The 20,798-nt window shown below is 40.2% G+C and overlaps 1 protein-coding gene across 2 annotated transcripts; it reads right to left on the minus strand.

Annotated features, from left to right (window-relative positions):
- Positions 1 to 2,883: 2,883 nt before the first annotated feature.
- Positions 2,884 to 19,454, minus strand: USP44 (ubiquitin specific peptidase 44). Of its 2 annotated transcripts, none has more exons than XM_009286756.2 (5): positions 17,945 to 19,454; positions 6,280 to 6,478; positions 5,698 to 5,776; positions 4,690 to 4,895; positions 2,884 to 4,306 (listed from the first exon to the last, which is right to left on the minus strand). In XM_009286756.2, exons 1-5 carry the CDS (start codon positions 19,376 to 19,378, stop codon positions 4,107 to 4,109), a joined length of 2,118 nt encoding a protein of 705 aa, XP_009285031.1. In that variant the 5' UTR covers positions 19,379 to 19,454; the 3' UTR covers positions 2,884 to 4,106. The 2 variants fall into 2 exon arrangements, with proteins under 2 accessions (XP_009285031.1, XP_009285030.1); XM_009286755.2 differs by having other exon boundaries at positions 5,698 to 5,806.
- Positions 19,455 to 20,798: the final 1,344 nt, after the last annotated feature.

Here is a 20,798-nt window from a genome sequence, read left to right on the forward strand (position 1 = left end):
CTAGTATTTTTCAGTTTAAAAATGGGCTAATTCAACCTGCGTGATGTGTCAGAGCGCGCTCTCGGGAAGTCTGCAGACGATACAAAGCGCAGGGAGGAGTGGCTGATACACCAGCTGGGGGCACTGCCACCCAGAGGGAGCGGGACAGGCTGGGGAAATGGGCCAACAGGAACCTCATGCAGTTCAACAAAGGGAAATGCCATGTCCTGCGCCTGGGCAGGAATAAGCCCAGGCACCAGTACAGGCTGGGAAGCAGCTCCCCAGGCAAGGACCTGGGGGACAAGCTGACCACGAGCCAGCGACGTGCCCTTATGGCAAAGCAGGCCAACAGCCTGCGGGGCCGCAATGGTGAGACACAGCCGGAGGGCTGGCTCCAGTGCTGCATTTCCCAGTACAAGATATGGACTTACTGGAGTCAGTCCTGCAAAGGGCCAGGAAGGTGATGAAAGGGCCTGGAGCATGAGACATATGAGGAGAGGCTGAGAGGGCTGGGAGCGTTCAGCCTGGAGAAGGGAAGCTCAGGGTGGATTTTACCCTTGTGTGTAAACACCTGATGGGAGGAGGAAAGAAGACCGAGACAGGCTCTTCTCAGTGGTGCCCAGTGACAGGACAAGAGGAAACGGGCACAAACTGAAACACAGGAGGTTCCATTTAGACAGAAGAAGAAACTGTTTTTATTGTGAGGATGGTCTAGCGCTGGCACAAGCTGCCCAGAGAGGTTGTGGTGTCTCCATTCTTGGTGCTATTGAAAACCTGCTGCACACAGCCCTGAGCAACCTGTTCTAGTTGACCCTGTTTTGAGCAGAGTTGGACTCTACAATCTCCAGAGGCTCCTTCCACTATCAGCAATTTGTGCACTCTCCTTGAATGTACTTGGTAGGTGACTCGTTAAGGCACAGTACCACTCCCTTGTGTATCTGGGGAAAAAATCCAGGCTCTCCCCTAAAGGGCTGACAAAGGGAGTCAGCAAGTCATCTCACAAATGCATGTTAAAACTGTAATTACTGGTAACATTTCTATCTTGAGTGATAGTTCGTGTCCATGTTCACACTGTGGTTGGCTGCCAAATTACTACTCATGGAGCGTTACCGTGTGTGTGAGGTGGTCCTGAACCCTTCATTAAAAATAATTACTACACAATTGCTTTACCAAGTTCCTACAAGCACTGATTGCTCGTGCAATGAGAGGAAGTTCAGCTAGGGCAGCGTATAGACCTCTAGGTAACCAGGTAGCGGGTATCTGGGCTGGAGACAGCTCAGCAAGGTAGCAATGGAGCAGAACCTGCAACTTGTTTTTCTGAATGTAGATTAAAATGAAGGTGGAGAGGAGACAAGGGTTATGGCTTCTTGAGATGCTTTCACGATTAGTCTTTCTTGCAAGGAACTTGGCTACCAGACCAGCTCCCTGCTGATAAAGGAGGGAGCTCTGGAACCATCAGGTGGGTTTGCCTGGGTCTATTCTGTTATAACAGACCGCTCCACCTAACTACAACCCTGTTGCTGATACAGGTGCTGGACCCTTAGCTTTACAGCTCTGCAGAACTCCTGCGAGTGAGTTACAGGACCCTGACCCCAGGAACAGCTGCCGCTAAAATGGGTGGGTGGCCTTTGGTCAAATAGCTGTATGGTTTCCTAAGGCCTACAGCATGCTGTAGGCTTCTGCACTGGCTATGGCATTTCTGCTGATTTTGTCACAGGTCCTGAACCTCGCCATTTCCTTGGCTCCAATTAGAGCTCTATTTTAAATACTAGAGTGAAGCAAGGCAGAATATAAGCACATAGACTCATGCTGTGCTTAAGCCTTACTCTAGATAAAGGGTGCAGAGCTAGATACTTATGAACCAGCAAGTACTAAGAACCAAAGCAGAAGCTGTTGAGAAGCGCACCTGAATTAGCTCATCCTTATGCTGAACTGCAGTCATCATCTCTATCCTTCCCGCTGCTTGGATTAGACTGTAACTCTATGTTTGAGTGTGTCCATTCTCCTTCCCTCCTCTTGTTCTACCCAAGAGAGCACCAATGGGAAGAAAGCAGAATTTGCTTTTGCTAAGCTAATTATGTCTTTTGGAGAAAGCCTTGAGACTTAGTAATGCTTGCTGCAGTGAGAGCAAATGCAGTGGAACAGCGATAAGCACAGCCTAGGTAATCCTTCTAGAAAAGATAGCAGGGTAAGATTCTTTCTAAGGGACTTGAGTATCTGCTTAATACTGATGACTGAGGCTGAAAATGTCCCGCATCCTGTCCCATCTGTTGTGTCCCCCCACTCCCCGTACACCACCCTACCCCCCCCACCCCCATCGCTCTCTACAAGTCCCAAGATTCTTCCATTAATGCTTGAGTCTCTGAAGATCCTTACATATCTGGTTGAGACACTCTTGGGGGAAGAAGTATCAGAAGTCTGAAAGGAAATCAGCACAACTCTTTCCCCTTCCTTTCTACTCTCCTGAACTTACCTGTAAGTAGAATTAAGTGTTTAAACTACATTCATTTCCTCACCAGAAAGGACAGCAGAGAAGGAAAGTATTTGAAACACTGCACAGCCATAACAAGTAGATTTGTCAGATCGTCTCACTTGAGGTGGCCCTTGGCTTAAAAAAGACCAAACTGCTTTTGCACACTTAACTAGGATGAGCACAATGTGAAGAAAGTTTGAGATCTGAGGCCACTATGGGCTCGCTGTAATATGGCATCTTTCAGAAACATAGATAGAAGTGGTAGGAAAAGTCATGAATAAAACCAGCTGTTAAATCAGTGGCAGATGGCCAAAGCGGTCTTATAGTTAATGCCTTAACCTATGTTAGAAAAAGTTTAAAAATAATTTAAAAAAAAAAGATTGTAATGATAATGTAGGAACTAATTCCAGTACACGCATGGTTTTCTGTCCACATCAAGGCGTTTTATTGAGGTATAAACTTTGCAGAAGATGAGGTAACAATTTGCATAGGACTTATGCAAGGTAACTTCACAATTAAAATTTACTTGGCATTAACTACTGTATGTGGAGAAAGACTGATAATTCCTGCTTGTTAGATTCTCCTCAATGCACAGTTCTGTTAATGCTAGTGGTAGGACCGTGGAGAAGGTACAGCAGTTGTAGCTAATGAAACCAGTCAGATTGAAAATGCTTTCATACAAGTTTTACAGCTTCTTTTCAGTGGTTTGTGTTAGAGATTACTGAAACAGCCAACGCTTGCTACAATTTAAAGTAAGCTTGTCCAACGCAAGAAAGAGGGTGCTAACATTCCTGTAGCAATGACAGTGGGGTGGGTGAGTGTGGTTTTGTTGTGTTTTTTTTAAGAAAGCTTTTCAAGTTAGTGGAATAAAAAGCCCCTGGTTGTCAAAGTTAGTACTCTGAATTTGGCACTTGAGTTGTAAGGCTTGTTAAGGCTAAAACATGGAACTGTTGGTAAAGATACATTGTTGTGCTATTAAACGCTCCTCTTACATACTTACGTGAAAATAAGTACAAGCTCCATTTCCTTGATTTCAGATTTTAAGAAATTCTATCAATGTATCTTTAGTGTAGCTCCCCTGAAGGCTCCTTTGAAGCTTGTAAAATAACTTCACTTTAAGTCATAAAGAATATACAGAAAGATTCCTACAAAAAGTTCAGTTACTATCTGACATGTAAAACGTTCCTTGCTGGTGAATGTTAATATTCTAAGACCTAGTAGCAATTTCTGCAGACAGTAAGAATCATGATATCATTAGAACTATACTATAAAATGTACACAAAGTATATATAGAAAATTAACCAGAGAAACATCAGTTGACCATTGAAAGTCATTTTTCTAAACCAATTCAAAAAGATTATCAACATACAAAACCAGCTTAAAAAAACAGCCTGAGGTAAGAGTTAAATGCAAATAGCAATCTTTTTCTTAAAAAAATAGCTGTATTGAAATTCTATGTACTTAGAAAGTTACTTACTGTCAATAAAAACTTTTACTAACAATCGTAAAGAGTACTTTAACTAATACAAAAGTATATAAACATTGTACACAGATTCAAAGTAAAAATGTACAATACTGTACTTCCATTTCATTTAAAAATACATAGTTATGACAATTCAAACTTTTACCATACGCACAGTTAACTGGCTTTGGATTAGCTGCTACTGTTGTCCATGGAACAGTCAGCTAGTTCTGTGTGCTGCTGACTTTCAGCTGTGCTAGGACATGGTATTTTACCATGTCCGTTTGCCTGAGTAAGTCGTTGGCTGTAAAACAAAATGTAAGCTTGAGCCTTGCAGACTTCTTCCATAGTGCACATGTTGAGTTTCGAATCATTGCAGTGTACCCAAAATCCTGCAGTGAAGAAATACACCAAAAAAAGTCATCAGGACACTGATTTGAGGTAATTGCATTGTATTTAATAATTAATTAGTGAGTCCCATTTAACAAGTTGTGTAGAAATAGTACGCTGTTTCAGTTGATCTAGTGTATTTGCCTCTACATTTTAAAAGCCCAGCTTAGCTTCCTCAGATTTATGAGACACTATAGCTAGAACACGTTTAACAAGCCAATACAAAAATTGAACTGTTTTGGTCTACAGAACTGCAATTCTCATTCCAGGCAGTTCAGCTACAAATGACTCCCTTTTGCGTTTGAGAAAAGGACAGTAAGCTTATCAGTTTAGAATTATGAATGTCCCTTTCTCCCACGCTCCTTATTTCACAGCTGGTTCCTACCTCCTTCTGAATTGTAGCAGTAGGCAGTGTAGTGCCCTGAGCCAAATCCTTTCCCGTGATGCATTACCACAGCAGACAAGTCGTAGATAAAGCAGTCAGGTAGGAGGGACTTGAGGGATTCTCTGCAGCAATAAGGCTCCATGTTCAGCATTTGATCAAAATTAACGTGTACGCCAATCTTCTCACGATGATTGCGTCCTGACCACCTGGGAAGTTAAGTCAAATGAAAACTTACATTTTTTCAAAGAAAGAACACAGCATTCTGAGTTATGTTTTAACATAACAAGTGTTAGCTTCACTATTGTCTTTGTGCACAAAATAAATCCTAATTTGCACACTTTTTTTCTAGGCTTCCTCTTTCACTTCTCCTTTATTTCAAGGCCTTTTAAAATGCATCTATGCTACCTACTATTCTCATCTTCTGAAATATCCATCTTAAGATCTGTGTAATGGTGAGTGGGAAGTAGTTCCCACGTATTATCTCTCATTGGTATTTCTAATTTCTTCTATCTCATTTTCAGTTTCCTTTGTATTCAGGACAGACTCGGTACTAATGCATGTACTAAGAGTTCACAGAGATGCAGTCTCCACTTCCTTACTCTCAGGCTAATGCATTAATGTATTTGGTTATATGAAGGTTATGTAAGACTTCCACTGAGTACAATCTCTGTTTGTACATTAGTTGAATATGAGCATACTCTACCTGAGGATAACACAAGATTAATTTTTACCAACAGAGTTCACAGCAAGGTTAGTAGGTTTTGACTGAAAAGAAGGATGAAACAATTTTGGTATTAAAGTAGCAAGTAGTTGGAATCCAAAAGGTCAATTCCCTATTTACAGCGTATCTTACTGATGTTTAAATTAAACAAGAAAAAGAAGTTTCTAATAACTATTTCTCATCATACTAGTAAAGGGAAATGAAACTGATGCTGAAGAACATTGATCCCAAACAATGGAAGAGCAGGACTGCATTGTTGTGGTATTGTCTGTTGTGGTACTACTTACCTAAACCGTTTAAGGTGTAATCTGAGAACCTGAGGTAGTCGACACACCATAAGCTGCTTCTGAGCTTCTGTGAGTATAACTGGTTTAGAAGAAAACTTCCTTCGTTTTGCTGAGGCCAAACACACAGTTACACAATACATATCTTGATAACAGCCTTGTATTTCAGTCTAAGATTTATCCACCAAATTTGTGTGGACCTAAATAGCTACTGGATGTGGCTCCTTAAAAAGGATACACTCCGAGAGCCATTTTGCAAGGATTATTTTATGATGCAAGTATAAATACTTGTGGTCACTTAGGTTAGTCACCTTAATTTAGAAAGCTGATGGGTTCTTCAGCTGGGAGTATCAGAATCCCCATTAGTGTGTGATCAGACTTTATCTAACAGAAGCATCACACTTTAAAACATCCTTTCAACAATTCTATCTTCTAGATGGTGAGCAATAGCTGTCAAGTGACCACACCAGGACTGTGTTTGCAACATACTTTTAAGACTTTTAGCATTTTCCTTCAATGCTTTCACAGTTTACTTTCTATTTTACAGGGAGAACGTATGCATGAGTACATACAGCCTTTACTCACTGTTGCACTGATCACATGCATATATCTTTCCTTCCAAAGCTTCAGTTTCTGTAAACTTGGCCAGCATTTCTGTCAGCAGACATGGATACTGAGACGACATCTCCTTGCCGTTGCAGTGATACCTCTCAGGAAACTCCAGGGACAGGTCCCAGAAAGGTTCTATGGTATTTGATTTATTGTCACAGGCAAGACATGTAACCTGTAAAACAGTATTTCACCAGTTGCTAACACTCAAAAACTTACTTTGCTAAAAGTGTACCATAACATAGCTCTAAAAAAAAAACCAACCTAGAGATAACTGATGCAACCAAAGACAAGACAGTCATTTAACAAAAGAAATGATACACCTAATTTCTTTTCTCTGAAGCAGCATGTCCAATACTATTATCACAAATAGGTAAGTGTTCGTATGTTTTTACTGAGAATCAAAAGCAGTGTCAAAATGGTCTGTCTGGGACTGTCCGAGAGGAAGCAGCTGGTGGAGTCTTGGGAGTCTTTTCTCCAAAAAGAAACACTCCAAAGAAAAATTTACATGAAAGAGAGAAACTATAGGTTAGGTTAATTTACAAAAAAACAAAAACAAAAACAACAACAGCTGGGGATTTTAAAGTCATATCCTTCTTACTTTGTAAGTCTTCCAGGGAAGCCTGGATTAGGAAGCACACTTCTTCAAAACAAAAACCAACAGCTGGGGATTTTAAAGTCATATCCTTCTTACTTTGTAAGTCTTCCAGGGAAGCCTGGATTAGGAAGCACACTTCTTCAAAGAAAAATTAACAGGTAAAAATAATTTATTTCTTCTTTCAGTAAGTGGATCCATCGTCACACTAGGGAAAGGACAAGCAGTTAAGACAACATAAATAAAATGTCAAGAAGTGAAATGAGTCAACCTGGAAAATGCAGATAATACAGCAGGGGACAATTAATTTATGATAACATGCACTGTTTAAGAAAGTAAGTTAAAAGCAGTAGCTGTTCTATGCTGGAATGGCAACACATTAGGTGTTGATCTGTAATGCAGTCTTCTAAAAGCCAGCTCAGGCTGTTTATAGAAGAGTGTCACATTATTTGAGTCTTCCTCCAAAGGACCTCCACCCTTCTATGATCCATGTAGATGAGTAACTTCTATTAGCAGCTGAACCTATGCAGTAGTGAAACTCCATTTAGACTGTAACAAGCATAGTTCATAAACTCAAGTGTCAAGTGTGTGTGTGTGTGACACTAAAGATATGCTCACCTTGGTATGCTGAATGCAACAAAGTACAACACAATCCTGAAGAGTAATTATCTGAATTTTCTACTGTTAATGTATTTATTGGCTTATAAGTTGCAGTTGACTGCCAACTCAAGCAGCTCTAACCTCACTGCTCTAGAAAAGACACCTTCTGAAAGTAAGTTGAATTTTAATTGGACTCAGAAAGATAGCTTTGACAGAACTTCCATAAGCATCCAACATGTTCCCACCCCCTTCCCCAAAAATAAAACTTTCCCACCAAAAAGATTAAAGGAACTAAAAATTTTCATATAGGACCGACTGTCAAGATACTGTTATTTATCAGCTCAGAACAACAGCTAGGTGTGACGAGACACCACCATTCATGTTTTACAGTAAATGGAATATCAAATATCTCCTGAAGTTGCACCACAAGGGTAAATAATTGCCAAATCTCTATAAGCATGCTTCCTATTTAGGAAAATACCACAAGTTGTTTGGAACAACTAATACAAAGACGTAGTAATAAAGGAATGAAAATTCACGAGGGATCCAAATATTGTGATTTCACAGGCACGCCTTTGTGTTGCTGTTCTACATAAATTCAGTGTAGTTCTCTTCAGTTAGGTTAGTAAGCCTACACAAGTGTAAAAATACACTCAGTTTCGTTCAAGAGCTCCTTTATTTTCCTCTGAAGGTTTGCTGTTACGTAATTCACCGTGCTTTGTCTGTTATTTCGTGATCATTTATATAAGGACAGATCTGTCACCTTAGGGTACCTTCCTCCTAGGTGTTCTTGTAATTATTTAAGGCATTCATTAGCTACAACAGCTTATACACGATCTATGCATTAGCTACCTAATGAGCACATGTATTTGTGTACCAGCATACATGTTTAGCAGTGGAGTTAGGAAAGCTGTTAGCTGCTTTAAGTTCTAAGAAGAAAACACCACTGCCTTGTTCCTAGAAAACAAAACTTCGAACTTACATGGCAGAAAACAGGAGAATCTTCTGTTTTAATTTACCCTGACAGGAGCTTCTTTTGTAAGTGCTAACATCTGGCAACGTTTCAAAGCCACAAACTATTAGTAATTCAGAGCTGGAATCTAGACTTGGAGACAAAATGGTATGTTTGGCCACAGTTCAGGCTAGCTCCAGCATAAACACAGAATGACTAATAGATTTCTGCTGTACAAATAGGTGATTTTGTTGGGGCCAAAAGTTTATTTAATTCATGAGTTACTTAAGAATTTGTTGCACATGAATGCACACTGAAGATTAACGGGCTCAGGATGAAGTACATACATGAACTCAGTACAGATCATTTTAACAAGTTCTGCAGTTTTACATTTAGTGTGTAATGTTAACAGTCTAGGTTATTTTAAGATCCTCTTTCCCAACTAGATAATAAGTACTATCCCAAAGAAAAAGAAATAATCAATCCAGCTTCCAATTTTTGCCTCTCAAAAACCCAAAAAAGATAAACTGATGCAGTAGTGCCGCTTCTTATCTCATCATGCAACTGTGAGCAAAACTGATCTGTGTTGACAAAATCCTGTACTGATACAGAGCTGCACTTATTTCCTCAAATGCAAGACTCCTCCTCACCATGAGGCTGCAGCAGAGTTAAACTCTTCAGAGTTATCTGGGATTTGTGTACTTGCCAACAGCCAAGTAACCTGACATATTCAGCTAAGCATACACCCAAGCATACACCCAACCATATCAGCCACAGTGCGCCAACTGCTCCTGTACGCACTCTCACTCAATGGTAAATGAGAGGTAAGTCAGGGCTGAAACAAAGGTTGGAAGTATTTTTCTTAGCCAGGCCTGAGCTTACAAACTGGATTACTCAACAAGTAGGAGGATCCCTACCCTTCTGTGGAATCCATCTGCACTGGCCTGTCCATCAGCACGGGCTTCACAACACTCCCATTGCATCTCTTTCTGTCCTAAATGGGACTCCTTTACTCCACTACCATTCACACAGTACAACCCAGATTTTCTTTTCTCATGAAAAGCACTGAAATTGTATAAACTGCTCAAAGTTGGCTGAACAAGATGTGAGGTTTTTATACAAAACAAAACAAAACAAAAAAACCCCAAACATGAACTCAAAGGGCTGGCAAAAACTTTCTGTATCTGTCCGATGTAACTTTTTATGGTATGAGTATGCATGACAGCAACAGGGAAGTGAGCCTGCTCTAGCAATCTGATTAGTGACGTGTATCTTTTTATGACTGTATTTTGCAAATTCAGAGTTTGATTTCACCTCCTCGTTATATTCCATAATTGCTATTTTAACAAGCCTTAATGCTGTCATTTGTAACAAGCTACTTGAGAAGTTTACATTAGAGCAAAGAAAGTAAATTACTGTTTTTAGCTAGTCTGAAAACTCTACCTTACGTTCTGCCCTGACCACCCTCTCATGCCTTGAAACATGGGTACTATACACAATTGTTTGGTTAAAGCTCAGTATTCAACCATGGGCCAAAGGCCAGACTGAAAAGAGCTGGATCAAATTGCTTGATTCAAGCTAAGCATGGAGGCCACTCAGACAAGCATCATTGTGCCCACAATAATTTGATGGACAGCCACTGCCCCAGATGGCATTCAGCCTAAATGCAGCCAAAGAGAGTAGTTAACATATTGCTGCAGAAGAAGCCAACTCCATCATCAACTGTTTTGCCTACGTTCCCTGCACTTGCATGGAAGAAAGACAACTGTTACCATCTCTGCTGTAATTTTTTTTTTGTTTTTTTAAGAACAGTAAGATGGCCAGTCCCATTTTTGTGCTTTCACTACTACTTAAGTTTTCACTACATGAGACATATATACAAAGAGCAGTAATTGAATTTTTCCACAGCAAAGTAATCAAAGTAGAAGGGGATTTCTAGGATACTGCTATAATATCGAATTCCACATGACAGTCCATACTCTATTTCTTCAGTTATAAAAAACCCTAAACTTTGGAGTGATGAGCATACAGCATCATCAAAATGATCTGTATCTATTTAACAGAATGACATAAGCATAACCACAGCAAACCATGGTCTGTGATTCAAAGGCCTCCTATAGATTAACTTAAAATGTCACCCTCATCTAGTTGGAAAGCAACTTGACAACCATTTTGCGATTCAGGCTACACATAAAAGCACAGAGACTAATACCAGAATATAGAAATCAGTATACAGGTCATGGATAGGTTTAAGTGCAAATCCTCCTATTACCTAGCTAAAGTTCTCATAGTTTTTAAGAGTCTATTCAGTGGGAGACTTAATACTCAGCACTGCAAGGAGTCACCATCAGCATTCTCCCCCAAACTTTAACTCACAGCATACTACCCAAAACTGAAGGGCTTCAAACAACCCAAAGATTGCATATTTGCCCTTCTCTCAGCCAATCTGTCCTGAAATACACTGGTTGAGCAAGTAAATGGAGCAAGACTCGCAAGGAGAGGCATTGCCTTTTAAAATTTTAAACATAGTTTATATACTACATTGGTTAGAACGTACTTCACTCGCTGGGTCTTGGCATATTCATTTCTCTGAGCACTGCACACTGTTACTCTGCCATGCTGAGAGGGGCCTGGGGGAGGCATTTTGCTCAGATTCCATCTTAAACATGATCAGTAAGTAATCAAACCATTTGGGTGTTTTTTTAAGTATGCCTAGAGATACCAAAAGCTAGTTCTTACTAGGCATTGCTATAATAAATGGTGAATTATTGGGAAAAAACCTCACAGCCCAAGATAGGTTTGTCCTAAGAAGAAACGGTAACTAATCACAACTTTGCTGTAGAGGAAACTTGTTACTCAATCAGCACACCCACTGCTCTTCACTTTCACTGCTGTGTTTGGTGTTGCTGTGACAGAAATCTAGGCAAAGAGCTTTACCTAAGGCATCAGATTCAAAAGCAGTGGAATCCCCACAAGACTTTCAAAAACCACCCCAAATAGTTTCTAAAGGGTTCCTCACCACTCCAAAAAGATGTTAAAATGACATTGGCTAGGTATTTCTTTGATCACTTACATTAAAATTGAATTTACCCAACAGCACTCTATAAAGAAATCATCAACAACTACTTACTGCTTTGCAACATGCGTCAGTTCAGTAAAACACTACATTCATAATTCAACATTAATTTTCTTCCTTGAATTAGGTACCCAAGCAGCTTTCACATAAATCAGCACAAACCTTATTTTTCCCCTCCCTTACTGGGTCTTTTTTAGCCACAGAAAATACTGATTGCCCTTCTCCGTCTGCTTGCCTTGAATTAGAAGCTATCCCTGATTAAAGTGTAAGAATAGAGGGAGCTGGCTGATGATGTTGCAAGGCCATTCTTCATCTTTGAAAGGTCCTGGCAATCAGGGGAGGACACGAAGAAAGCAAGTGACATGCCTATCTTCGAGGAGGAGGATCTGGGGAACTACAAGCCAGTCAGCATCCTTGATCTGTGGGAAGGCTGATGGAGCAAACCTGGAAACCATTTCCAAAGGTATTAAGAATAAGACGATGATTGGGAGCAGTCACCATGGATTTATGATGGGAAAATAATGCTCATTCCTACAATGAGATGATTGAAACAGATAACCAGTGGATGAGTGGAAAACAGCGGATGTTGTTTATCTTGACTTCAGTGAGGCTTTCAACACCGTATCCCATAACATCCTCACAGAAAAAAATGAAGTGCAGGCTAGATAAATGGACAGTGAGGTGGACTGAAAACGGAATGACCTGCCAGGTTTAATGGGTTGTGGTCAGTGGCATGAAATGCTGCTGGAGCCCAACCACTAGTGGTGTACCCCAGGGGTGGATACTGGAGCCAATTCTTTTAAACTCTCAGCAAGTTTGCAGATGACACAAATCTAGGCAGAGTGGCTGATACACCAGAGGGTCTTGCTGCCACCCAGAGGGAACGGGACAGGCTGGGGAAATGGGGCCACAGGAAACTCATGCAGTTCAACAAAGGGAAATGCCATGTCCTGCGCCTGGGCAGGAATAAGCCCAGGCACCAGTACAGGCTGGGAAGCAGCTCCCCAGGCAAGGACCTGGGGGACAAGCTGACCACGAGCCAGCGACGTGCCCTTATGGCAAAGCAGGCCAACAGCCTGCGGGGCTGCATTAGGCAGAGCATCGCCAGCAGGTCGAGGGAGGTGATCCTTCCCCCCTAACTCAGCCCTGGTGAGACACAGCTGGAGGGCTGGCTCCAGTGCTGCATTTCCCAGTACAAGATACGGACTTACTGGAGTCAGTCCTGCAAAGGGCCAGGAAGGTGATGAAAGGGCCTGGAGCATGAGACATATGAGGAGAGGCTGAGAGGGCTGGGAGCGTTCAGCCTGGAGAAGGGAAGCTCAGGGTGGATTTTACCCTTGTGTGTAAACACCTGATGGGAGGAGGAAAGAAGACCGAGACAGGCTCTTCTCAGTGGTGCCCAGTGACAGGACAAGAGGAAACGGGCACAAACTGAAACACAGGAGGTTCCATTTAGACAGAAGAAGAAACTGTTTTTACTGTGAGGATGGTCTAGCGCTGGCACAAGCTGCCCAGAGAGGTTGTGGTGTCTCCATCCTTGGTGCTATTAAAAACCTGCTGCACACAGCCCTGAGCAACCTGTTCTAGTTGACCCTGTTTTGAGCAGAGTTGGACAAGATGATTTCCAGAGGTCCTTTCCAACCTCAACAATTCTGTGTGTGCATGTGCATGTGCACAAGAGCACGTGAACTTAACTGTCAGGAAGTTACCATAAAAATGAAGAATGAAAGCTGAGCAACTGAGGGAAGACACACAATGTGTGGTAACAAAAAAGTTTTCTAAAATAATAATTTGATCTTTAGTGACTATTTTGACAAGTTATTTTGTTATTATTAGACTCAAGTATACTTTTACATCTCTTCACACACAAAATTAAAAATACTAAAAAATTCAGTAATCTGAATTATTATTTTGGCATTATTTAAGAGTAGGTAAAAATATTTAGAATCATCCTGTCTGGCTTACAGAAAAGTCGTTTTTTCCTGGTAATTCTCATGACAAGAGGCTTATTTTGAACTTCAGGAAGTTTTTAAGGTTTTACCAATACAGTGGTAGAATTTTTGCCAACGTAGTGGCCAAAAAGCACAAGATATATGAAACATCCAGTATCTCTTTTCCTTAGTAACTACCACTTCTTAGTTCCAGAAAGCTTCGTACTATGTGGGTTGAACTGGGGGACAATTATATTGGGCAATTCATTTGGGATGTATATGTGCTATACTCCAATGTCAAGAGTGCATCCAAATCAGCCATATCAGAAACACATTTTTATTCTTTCACCATTTTTGGTGTCTTGATAGTCTTGACGCAGACTTTCTGTGAATATTAAAGTCTTCAAAAATACGATCTAAAATGGCCCTCTAACTTCCAAGCAATCAAAACCTGTGTACTCAACGCTATCTTAAGGGTAAACCAATTTAGTTAAAAAGCTGAAGTTCAAGAGGTAAAAGCTGTGTCTACACATAAGATTTTGCCAGCATAAATACCTGCAAATTTCCTAGATCTGCTAGGCTAGCTTTCTAGATCAGCTAGATTGTCTAGATCAGCTTTCACAAATACTTCATACTAGTTTCCCTTTCTCCCTCCCCCCCCCCGGTATAAACCATCCTGACAAAAATTTTAATACTGGTATAACTACACACACCAGAGTTTCTGCTAGTATGATTTCTGTGGACATGTGGGACACAATTTTCCCAAAGCAGTGCTGAAAATATACATTTACTTTGGAAGCTAAAATCTGCTATTTCAATTTCTGGATTTTTAAAAATGTACCTGCCCATTTCCTTGCTTAATATGGACAAAGTTTGAAATAACGATACTTTAAAAACTGTTACATACTGTGCCATTTAGCTGGGACCATTTAAAAAAACACAAGCCAAAGAACTCTTGAGAGAGACGGTAGCCAACCTGCTTGAGCTCTTGAAGTATACTTCAAAGATCTGTGGATCAGTATGGGTCAGTTTACCACTGGCACATAACTTCATAGTGCAGTATTTTCTCCTTTCCCACTGAAGGATCGAGGACAGGAGGCAGTGGGTACCTTCCACAAGAGTACAAGCACTGAGGGACTGAAAACAACTGGGATTTTAATAGACATATTGGCATCTGCTTACAGTCCCAGTTGGGCTGAGAGGGATGAGCCACTGTTCCAGCAGATCTGCCTCTGAAAGATTAGGTTTACAAGATACAGACTCCTTTGCCCAGTAAGTGCTATAGCACAACTTTCTCCAGGCAATCACTGGAGGAAGACTAGCATGTGAAAAAGGAAAGAATAGAGGGGAAGGGTTTTGTAGCTATATGTCCTATCTTTACTTCTCTTAGATGTATTGGGTATTGAAGTTTCACCGTCTGTACTGCAGAGTAAGAAGCTGTAAACCTAAAAAGGAAATTGGAAAAAATTAAAAAAAAAAAAAAAAAAAAAGTCAAGAGGCAATCCACTCATGCGATTCCTGGAGTACTTATTACCTAGTTTAGTACTCCATAAAATACTAAAAGATTTCAAGTAGTAGATGAGGAAGATTTGCTTTAAATCAGCTGAGAACATAACAAAACAAAAACAACTAACTCATATAAAAGGTGCAATTGTTTTGACATCACCTAAAGCTTTTTCTAGTTATCAAAAAGTAATATGCATAAAATCTCACACACCCAATTTTCTCCTTTCTTAATCTTATATTCTAAATTCAGTTGCCATGCTGAACCAGGCAGCCATTTCAATAGCAACAGACTGATGGCAAACTCAGGATTATGACTTCCCTTCAAGTTAAAATAGAACAGCTAGAAGACCAGGGAAAATGTTTTATTGCACATGTGAAAGTAATGTGAAACCTAAGTAAATATACAGCTTATCTGCATTGTAAGTGATCCTCTGTGTACTATACCAAGAGTAGTTCATAGTATTCCTGAGGTTTGAAGGTCAAGAAGATTGACTTCACTGCACTTGAGTATCTCACAGAATCCAATATCTTTAACTAATATTTTCAGCACAAAGGGATAGTAAATATAATAACTTTTTATTGATCCTAAACCAGAAGGCAACTGCTGCACAGAAACAAGCTTCTCAGTTCTCCTTATTCACTGAATTAAGATGTAGTTCATAAAACACCCTAGACTAAAATCCCATCCTACTTTTAATAAATGCAGCAGGCTATGGCTCCAACTATCTTCTAAAGAGAAATTGTAATACTGTTACAGCTTGTAGGTAAAGTTAAGCACACAAGGACAAAGCATACACTCCTTGCTTTTAAGAGCTAACATTGTCAAAGATGTGGTGATATAGCAAGAAGTCTTTGATATTTTTCTTCAGCCTGCATGGATGTTTTTGTGCCTTTTTGTTAACTTCATTATAGCAGTTTGTGCCAGTTCTGACAAACGCCTAGCGAAATCATGATGCAGGAACCTTATTGAGGAGAGGAAAGTAATTGCCTAATAGAGTTTTTAAAGCTCATCCTTCCATATGCGAACACCAGGGTCTGAATCATTAAGATGACCTGAATAAATTTTATCAAGGAGGAAATGTAAATCTTCAGGGGTTACCTTTTGCTTTTAATATTTATCATGTTCAAAAGTGCTAGTGAAGACTAAACTGGAACAAAGGAGTGGCAGAAGACAAAGGGAACGTTAGGAGGTGAAGTGTTGGACACTATCTGTGGGAACTGCCTAATGAGCCAGGGAGAAATTACTACAGGTAACAGCCTGAATACTCTTTTCCTTGTTCCTCTCACTTGAGGCATTCTGAAGTTCATCAAGGCTGTATTTTGCACACAGACATTGACCAGCTGCAGTAAAAGAGCTGTGTGTTGCAGTCACAGAAGTCACAGCATAGCTCAAAACTGTTTAATTCCCTTTCAGTCTTACTCAATGACACTTGAGTGAGTTCTCACTATTCCCCTGCCTGGTTTCAGGAAGGTGGGAGGGTTTCTAGTCACAAGCCTCTTCACATAACAAAGCTAAAAACATGTAAAAGAAGTGGTACTGCTGAAATAACGCCTAGTGTCTTCAGAGCCTTGAAAATTCTTCCAAAAAATTAGTGCCGTTAGAAGGCTTGAAATGCAACCGAACCTTGTCAGTGTACTTAAGCAATTACTTTGTTTTACTAACAAAGTTACTATTTTGGAGAGGAATGTGATTTTCAAATAGAAAGCTTTAATGACATAATATACTAGACACTTATATTAGCACAACCCTGATAAAAGATATGTTAACTACCCTGAGGAAAGGAAGCATGCCAACAGAAATGTTCTTACACTGGGCCAAATGGAAGGTAGAGGATGATCTGGTTTTATTAGTAGATATAACAGCTTCTAGTAGTTACGCAAAACCTAAGATGACCTAAAAGTTAACATATGCTACAAATAATCCTAATTTTAAAAGTCCTGTTATCTTATTGTAAAGTTTACAGATATCATAGCAGTAAACAATCCTACTTTAGTCAAAAACCACTTGGATTTCTAGCTTCACATACTAAAACATTAAACCATCAATCAAATAGTCAGAATAATCGGAACATCCACATTTTTGTTAATTTGTGTTAAACCTCTACTCCTTTACACAACATATCCATTAAATGCTTCTGCACTCCCCTCAGTAACGTGCGTGCATACTAAAGACCAATTCCAGGGGGCCAAGACTTTCTCAACCTCTGTTCCTGCTGCAATGTGGTTAGTTTTTAGATTAATTCAACAGAACCCAGCATTTGTTTGTTCAGTCATTTCTCAGATGTTTGTACATGCACACAGTTGGGATACGCCTAATAGTAAGTGGACACATTGAAGTACTTAACAGGAAGCCGAGGAGAAGAAGAAGAAAAAAGGAGAGTAGTCGGGCAGAAAAAAGGAGAACAACCGTTGCCTCCACCCCACAAATTTGGTTCCTGTGTTGACAGAGCCTTCTATATCTTTGTGTCGTAACAGTATGTCGGTAGTATTCCTGTACATAGCATCATGACAGGCAATTACTCTGTAGTAATGAATCTCAAATTCAAGCTATTTACCAAAATAATTCCCTGCTTGGCATCCATTACCTAATCAGTTTCCACTTAGATGAGATTAACACCTTTCTTAACACTTTTTATCTAGTATCACTATAATGATAAGCTAGATGCTTAAAATTGTAAATTCTCTATTCCTGCAAATTAGTTGCAGCTTAACAGCAAAGTCAGATATTTCTCAGTAGTTGCAAAGGTGTGCTTTAAAATACCAAATTTAACACTTTTATGTTTATCAGGTGACTCTTCTATTGAAAGTTTTAGGAGTAGCCAAATGACCTTTCTTCTGAAGTAGCGTGCATTACATCCTCCCCATCCCTCCTCAGTACTTATAAATGTATTAACCCTTGAAGTATGCCCATCACTGACCAGTATAAATCTGTAACTACAAATCACTACATGCCTTAAAAAAAAAAATATTATAAAACATACCTGACTCAATAGCTGTCCATGAAAAATGTTGTTAACCACATTCAAAACCTGTTTTATAAGTTTTCTTTGAGAAGCAGGAATGAGAGCTGGGTATCTGGTCCCTGTAGTCTCCAGTTCCTGCTGCACTTTATCCAAAAGTTCACAGAGAAATTCCTGAGCATCTTGTTGGGCATATCCTCTGAAGGCTGGAATTAGTCTCCACACAGAATGAAGCATGGCAAAAGGAGACACCAGTGCCCATTTGCCAGACCACATAACTTGGAACAGAGTATGCAGCTCATGACAGAGAGAAATATGCTTTGAACTGGGCTCCCTGGGCTGAATAAGTTCCATATTTCTACTTTTTGATGCTCCTCCACTTAATCCAGAGGATACACTGGGCCGCCTCACAGAAGATGAACCCTTTACCTTCTCTTGGTTCTCATTCACATGTAATGTTGAGGCAGCTATTGACAAGTGTTTAGATGAAGATCTGGTTTTACCATTGGTTGCTGTTGCCAGCAGTTCCTGAGTTTGGTTGAGATCAAGCTTTAAAAAGCATTCTCGAAAAATAGGTAAGTGACTTAATACCTGCAGGATAGAGTTCATATAGCACGTATTTCCCAGGTTTCTTAGTCCTGTTACCCCAGGAGTCACCGTGGGCCTTCGTTTAATTGGAGAGTCACTTATTTTTTTCAATCTTACTTCATCTGAGGTATAAGTTTTTTTCAGCTCTGCCACAGATTCCATGTTCTGTGATGGTTTTTGCAGGCAGGGTGCTGTTTCTGAGGACATTCTAATCTGATTTTGTAAACGACTGCTCTTTCTTGGAGGCATCTTTTCCATCTCTGCTTTCAATTCACGCTTTCGTTCTTGTCTTCTCTTCCTAGCTTTGTCCTTTCTTTCCTCTGCTTCTTCCCGACGCCTTTCTTCTTCCAAAATCTTCTTTCCAGTAGGTGTCAACTCAAGCCATGATCTGAATATTTTGCCCAGGAATGCACGCCGTCGGTGCCAGAGAGCTGTGAACATGCGATCTTCATTTCGAAGCAAGGCTTGGGCACCACCATGTGAAAGGTAAGAATCATCACTTGCACCCATAGAACGCAAAGTCCTCCCACTTCGAGTAGTGCACTCATAGTTTTGACTCTTGATTGCACTTAATGTACTTCGCAACAGTTTTAAATCACCAGTTGCATTATCATTAAGAACATAATCATCACAGAGATAACAGAAAACATACAGCTCATTTACTTCCAATGCCACTGGGTGACTGCTCTCCTGAAAGTGCTTTAGTGCATGTTCTTCAATGTACCTTCCACATGCCACATGTGAGCAGCTGAGGCACGCCCACACAGATTCGGTAGTATTGCAGTCCATGCAATGCCATTTCTGAGGATTCAGAATGGAGTGATCTTGGGCCAGTCGCAGACGTCCTATGTGCTTACACTTATCCATTGTTAAAACTGAAATTGCAGAGATACGCTGGCAAAACACATCATCCAAACTATTTTCTGTCCATGATATTTCAGTCTGCAACTAAAAAAAAAAAAGTTCTAAGTTACAGTTCATACACACCCAATTGTAGCACTTCTACGGGTGTCAGTATAACAAACTCATACTTGAGGTTAGGAACATGATCTCTACCCAATGAAGTCCCACCAAACATACAAAGGCAGTCAGCCATGTGGAACCCAAATCAACATCACCAACAGCAGTTCAATGTTCAGACTAAATGGTCTGAATACCACTGTTTATATTCCCAGTACCTTCTGGCTCAGGACTGAAGCATACCAGCTACACTTTAGATTGGACCTGTTTTTTTCAAAGGAGCACTGATTTAGTTAAAAGACACTGTTATAGAGTTTGGATACAAACACAACTTAAAATGGGACATGTTGCCCAGAGAAGCTGTGGATGCCCCATCATTGGAAGTGTTCAAGGCCAGGCTGGATGGGGCTTTGAGCAATCTCATCTAGTGGAAGATGTCCCTGCCCATGGCAGGGGGCTTGGACTACATGATCTTTGAAGGTCCCTTCCAACCCAAACCATTGCGATTCTGTGATTCCAAAATGCTCCTATTAATTCTATCCCTAAGCATGCAGGTGCAGAAGTGCAAAGTTCACTTAAATTTATTATGTTTACACAGTGCCAACAGTTCAGACAAATGAGGCTTTATACAACTCCAACCCTTAATTAAACCACACCTTTAATTAAATCACTGCACCTCTGTGCTCACGCAAGCCCATTATACCAGTGCTTTCTACAATAATGTACCTTCAATAAGTACATTTTAACATGTCATCCTAACACCTCTGAAAGAAAAAGAGTGACCTGGAAAAGCAGAACTTGATTTCTTCATAAGACAGAAATACCATCAGATCTACCTCAGTTGCTGCAAACTTTATAAAAAACTGCATTTTGAACGGATCTTTCTAATCCATGTCTTCAAAAAAACAATTTAAAAATTTGGCTAGCACTGGCTTACATCCTTTAATATATTTATGTGGTAGCATGTATTTGTTCAAAGCTGCTGTATTTGCTTTCTTCTATAAGGTACATTTACCTAAAACAAACAGGCAGGCTCTGACTAACAAAAATTAGACAGTGATTCATCTTTATGCTTTTAACATCTTCCTTTCGACTATCTCTAGTTAAGAGATACCATCTAGAGACAAATGATGCGTCAGGAAGTGATTATATTTGATCTGAGGTGTTTGTGCCCACGATGTCACTGACTAGAAGGGCTAAATAGCACACAGCACCAGTATTATTATGCGCAGTACTTGCCAGATGAAACGGTTAATTCATCTGAGGAGTACGAAGGGTTTGTCAAATACCCAGGCTATGCCAAGCAAGGCAAGTTATGCCATTACAA

The sequence above is a fragment of the Aptenodytes forsteri genome, unplaced genomic scaffold, assembly GCF_000699145.1.
Source record: "Aptenodytes forsteri isolate BGI_AS27 unplaced genomic scaffold, ASM69914v1 Scaffold360, whole genome shotgun sequence".
Taxonomy (NCBI): domain Eukaryota; kingdom Metazoa; phylum Chordata; class Aves; order Sphenisciformes; family Spheniscidae; genus Aptenodytes; species Aptenodytes forsteri.

Bases quoted from the DNA above. Each gene is read 5' to 3' on its own strand.
- USP44 (XM_009286755.2), bottom strand. From the start codon at position 19,378: ATGGATAAGTGTAAGCACATAGGACGTCTGCGACTGGCCCAAGATCAC. The intron at 6,479-17,944 runs GTATGTTTTATA...ACTGTTTTACAG, and splicing joins ATGGACAGCTATTGAGTCAG to GTTACATGTCTTGCCTGTGA. The intron at 4,307-4,689 runs GTAGGAACCAGC...TCTTCACTGCAG, and splicing joins CTGCTACAATTCAGAAGGAG to GATTTTGGGTACACTGCAAT.